This window comes from Pundamilia nyererei, unplaced genomic scaffold, assembly GCF_000239375.1.
Source record: "Pundamilia nyererei isolate P.nyererei 1_Seehausen unplaced genomic scaffold, PunNye1.0 scaffold00002, whole genome shotgun sequence".
NCBI lineage: Eukaryota > Metazoa > Chordata > Actinopteri > Cichliformes > Cichlidae > Pundamilia > Pundamilia nyererei.
Window position 1 is genome coordinate 10,188,626 of NW_005187403.1, and position 5,336 is coordinate 10,193,961.

The 5,336-nt window shown below is 41.3% G+C and overlaps 1 protein-coding gene across 2 annotated transcripts in view; it reads left to right on the forward strand.

Moving 5' to 3' along the window:
* The window catches only part of sapcd2 (suppressor APC domain containing 2), a 13,918-nt gene extending 9,815 nt beyond the window's left edge, over positions 1 to 4,103 (forward strand). Inside the window, exons 4-6 of one of the 2 annotated variants that reach the window (XM_005720488.1) lie at positions 734 to 835; positions 2,580 to 2,696; positions 2,798 to 4,103. In XM_005720488.1, coding sequence (XP_005720545.1) covers positions 734 to 835; positions 2,580 to 2,696; positions 2,798 to 2,926 — 348 coding nt within the window. In that variant the 3' untranslated portion in view covers positions 2,927 to 4,103. Of the gene's footprint in view, positions 1 to 733; positions 836 to 2,576; positions 2,697 to 2,797 lie in introns of both variants that reach the window. The other variant, XM_005720487.1, reaches the window with a different exon arrangement.
* Positions 4,104 to 5,336: the final 1,233 nt, after the last annotated feature.

Below are 5,336 nucleotides of genomic sequence, written 5' to 3' on the forward strand. Positions count from 1 at the left end.
CTCGCCCTATGACAGCTGGGATAGGCTCCAGCGCCCCCCGCGACCCTGAAAAGGATAAGCGGAAGCGAATGGATGGATGGATGGATGGATGGATATGTTTTTCTTTTGAAATCCTGGGGGGGGAAATGTTGGGATCTAAAAGTGATTTTTCATTTTTCTGACCAATTTTTGATCTTAAACTTGTCTTATCTTTTGTTATTAGCTTGAAAGAAATTTAAATGGGAAAGTAAGGCTGTTGATGGAAAATCATCAGGATTAATGAATGAGGACACATAGGAAATGCTTTATTTTCCACAGAGTCTCAGTTTTAAGGTTGGGCGGATTAAGCAGTGTGAAGTTTGGGAATGGCTGCTACATACAAAAAGAAGTGACCCCCTGCTGGCCATTAGAAAGAATGCAGGTTTAAGGCACTACTTCCATCTTTTATATACAACTTTCTGCTATAGCCTTTCCAGTCACTGCTTGTAAATGTGAGCGAGAAATGCAGGAAACTGATCATTTAAGGGCAGGAGAAGAGTAATTCAGTTACCTCAGACAAAATAAAAATATGTAACAAGGCTTGGTTTATGTCTCTGCAACTGTTTTTCAAGCACTTTTACCTGATTGGACACAATTTTTGACCTGAGCTTACAAATGCTTTGTCAAGTCACCATCCCAGCTTGCCATGGGATCTTTCTTTCTCTTGATGCTTGAATGTCATCCTGATCGTTTTTTCATGCTCTCTCGTTTGCAGGATTTTTTCACAGAAGCCAATCAGAGTCGCATGAATGCTCTCATTCCCAAATTACAAGAAGCCAACCGCTGCCTTAATGAGCTTATTTCCTGCACGGGAATGGTGAGTTTATCTTTTGTTTTTCTTTGTTTTAGGATTTAAGCAGAGTCAGGCATTGCTAATGATTTGGGATTTATTAGTGTAATCTAATTACAACCCCTAAGTTTGGATTTAAACTTTTCTCGACCTTTTAAAAATGTCCAATAGCCAGAACATGCTTAGCACGCCCAGCTCCTGAGGAACTCTTTATGTGGGGTTTCAATATTGTCTTTCTCTGTTGTCTGTAGATAAAGTGCAATGTCAGCTTGTGTAAATTGTGTAATGTTGTAATGTAATGTATGTGTTTGTAATAAGCCAACCACAACCCTACCAGGCCTGAATATTTGCTGCTCTAATGAAAGACTTGGGGTTAAGAATCAGCATTTTTTTAGAATAAAATCCCCGAGAGTCACAAAACCTGAGAAACAGTATGCTTATAATCATTTAGCTGTAATAAAGGACGTGGGTCTCGGCATTATCAGAGTTTTATTAAATGACATCAAATGAAAGAAATTAAATAAAAATAAGTGGAATGTATTTAAAACCTAATTTTGTCCTACTCAGAGTATCTCTTTTCTTTTTGTTACCTGGAAATGTTGAATGCAGTAAATATTTCTCAAAATAATAATAAATAGCCTGAAGCAGGCAAAGCAGTTAAAGGGAAGCCAGGTTAATGTTCAACATGTTGATTTTGTTACTCTGTGACTAGGGATGGGTACCGGTGTCCGGTGCCATGATGGCACCGGTTCTGACATAAACGGTAGTAACCAGACCGAAAAGCAGCGCACATTTCGGTGCTTTATTTCGGTGCTTTTTTTTCCTGAGCTGTGATACACTTTAGATTCCAGCCAATCATTTTACGTTTCCGAGGATAGTAGGCGGGGCCAGGTACGTACGTTCTGTTAGAGCAGAGCTACAGATTAAAAATGTCCAAGGCGAAGCGGTCAGAAGTCTGGCTGTACTTCACAGCAAAAGATGCAAACTAAGCAGCAACAAGTGCTTTAAGCTGATACTGTGATACTGTGCAAAGGAGGCAACACCTCAAATCCGATGAAACACCTGGCGATGCATAGCGTTTTTTTTAAAAGCCCAGAAATGCACCGTATTTGATAGCTTGCTGCGAGACCTCACACCGACCACATCTACTGCGGGTGGGTTGCCTGTTATGCAACATCCCCCAAAAACACGAAGAGGAGAGTCCTGGCCCTTAGCCCTGCCAGTGTAGCAGAAATGATGACGGATGATGGTGGCAGCAGCCGTTCTTCTCTGCGTGAGTAGCTAATTTACGTTGAGTAGGCTAACCACGTTATTACATTAATGCATGTAAGGTGAACTAGCAAACATCATCATAGCTACATGCGGCTGTCCTCTTGTTTGATGGCAGATACTCGCTTCACCCTGGCCAAAAAGGCTAAAATGACCAAAGAAAAAGTGGAAAACAGTTAAACATGAGAGGTTTTTGGACAAAGTTTGTGTTTTTTCCATTGCACTGCTTCCAGCCAAGAGTGATACCATATATGCCCCATAGCTGCAGAAAAGGCTAACATTGTTATATTTTTACAAAAAACAGCTGAACATGAGGTTTTTGGACCAATTTTGTGTTCTCCATTCTTTAAGCACCGGTTTGAGCACCGTTTGAGCACCGGCACCGTTTCAAAAGTACCGATTTGGCATCGGTATCGGATAAAACCTAAACGATACCCATCCCTATCTGTGACACACTGTGGCAGAGCTGAAGTGTAACAGGTTCCTGTTCGTTTCTTAGCAGCCATTTCCTTCCAGCGGCGCTCAGACAGCAGCTCTCTCAGCTAACGCCCAGCCTCCTGCTCCAGCTCCTCCACAAGCCATTCAGAGACTGAAGGACCAGAACCGCCTCCTCACGCAGGTTTTATATATTTAATCTGTCACCAATAACCAACCAAACATACTGTTTTTGTTTTTTTTTTAAGCCTGCACACTTATTTTCTCTTCTACCTTTTCTTTAAGGAGGTGACGGAGAAAAGCGAGCGGATCACCCAGCTGGAGCAGGAGAAGTCTGCTTTGATAAAGCAGCTTTTTGAGGCCCGAGCCCGCAGTGCACAAGACACAAGCACCTTGGATTCCACCTTTATCTGAAAAAAAAAGAAATAAAAAAGAAACTCCACCCAACACCAAACGTCAGCTAGGAGACAACACGATGATGTCATATCAGCACGCCGGTAATCTGAAACTGACTCCTGTTTACCCAGCTGCCCGTTCAGGACAGTGATGCACCTTTAGCCATAAATGTGAGCACTCCAACCCAAATCAAACCACGCACTGCTGCTAGATGCAAGCGCTCCTGATCCTAACCCTGATCCTGTCTAAATCCGTTTTCTTTTTTTCTTTTTTTACTTCTCGTTGTACGAGTACTGCAGTAACACTCCTGGTAGGGTTAGAAACTTGAGGCTCATGGTCCCATCACTCCATTTCTTGCAGGATTAGAGGATCTCCACTGCACAACAAACAAATAACGAGAACATTTACATTCACCGGGAGTCCACCATCGCTCCTTAAGTAGCGGTTTGAGAAGCTATTGGACAGTGGAAGTGGCAGGGAGGAGACATTTCTATTGGAATAAAACGCCATACTCTTAAAAAAGGAAAACAAATCATTAGCTGGATACACTTGCTGTGACCTACATACATTTTTTTAAGTTTGGTACTTTTATTTCAATCTGTATAAGAGACACTGTGTCCCCGACTTTCAGTATTTCTCCCCTTTGATGTAAATGAATCCTTAATAGCACGTTTCCCTGATTTCAAATGCTGACAGAGATGAATTACTGAAAGAGCGGTTTGTATTTCATAGTAGCGTGTTAAATGTTCCTCAATTTTTGAATGTTATTATCTTTTTTTAAAGACTGGAGAAAAAAAATATGGAAGGATAGCCTACTATCCAATGAGAGGCAGAGGTGGATTAGGGAAATTTGGAAGTTTGCATGTGGAAGAAAGCTGCGGAGCATGAACGTAGTAGATGGTGAATGTAACCCAGTAATACAGATAAACAAAAGAAGCACTGATCACTTCGATACAACGGAGTGTTCTGTTGGGAAATATTATTCCCTAGAATTTGCGCTGGTGTTGCTTTGACTTATAACATTTGCTTAAACACTCCTGATGGTCAAACTGATAGCAGCAGCCTGCCACTCTGCAAACGCAGCTGAAGATGCTCAAGGAGAATGGCAGACATCTGGCTTCCAGCCTCGCTGATGCAGGACAAGCTAGGGCTGTGCGATATGACCAAAATCTCATATCCCGATATAAGAATTCTATTGTCCGATAACAATATAAATCACAAAAATGTAACATTTTCTGTAAATTCTGTGAATCTCGGGCAGCTCGACTTGCGGGAAGTGTTTCCAGCTGCGCGTCATGTAGCTGGAGTCGAGTGTTTTAACAGATGCATGAAACGATACATTTTTAGACATAAGTTGTAAAGGCTGTTTTCTTTGTATTTATTACACGGCGTGCTGTGGGGAAAAGCCTGTTCTAACGTTTGAGTCTACGGTTTATTTTTTACCACCTGGCGGCTCATTTTTACTTCTCATCCGTAAATAATCTCCTCTTTCACGTGATTCAGTCTCAACAGGATCTTGAGCTTTATTGTGAAAGGTTTATGTGGAACATAAACAAGCGGACACGCGATGCTGTTACCGTCGTTGTTGCTAACCACAAGGCATAAAAACAGGCGCTTGTCCGTCTGTAGTGTGGTTATATTACATATAAGAGAAAGAGAGAACTTTAAGAAATTAATATAGCCACTACAGTGACCATCAAAATGATGAAAAAATATTGCCGTAAACAGTTTATTTTGCGACACCACGAAACAAACGATAGCGTAAAATGAAACGATAGATGTTTTTATATCATCATCCGATATATATCGTTATATCGAACAGACCTAGGACAACTTGATCCACAGAGGCTCAAACGATCTGGTGCCAGACACCACAGGACACCCCTGGAGGACCTGCCTCGATGACCTGAGGGATCAGATTTTAGGATTTAGAAGCCAGGTGGGGGAACTATACTAAATCACTCTATTCTCTGAAAAGATTTCACTTTGAATCTTAGAGATTAAAACGCTAGCACAGATGTGAAAACCCTGTTTTGTCCTGTTATGTTTCCCCTTTTACCAGCAGTCTGCAAGTTTACAGGAGTACTGTTTAGTTTGTGGGTGGAAATAGAAATAATTAAACACATTATGGTTTAATAGCAACTGTATGGTACTGCTGGGATGTCTGCGTATAACACAGTTTCTGTGCCGTGTGGGTGTCCAGCCCCAACTTGTTTGATTGTATGTTTCTTGCTGCTCAAACTGCATGATGTGTGAAACTCTTTTTCCTTCTGCTTTCTATTGAGAGGACTCAGACTTCAGGTTAAATGTCAGAAATAAACATGACAGCGATGACACTGGTTCTGTGGTTCTTCGAGATGCATTTTCCCACAAGCTGTGCTGACGCTAAACACTTAAATTAAAGAATAAACATTATAAAAACAGCACA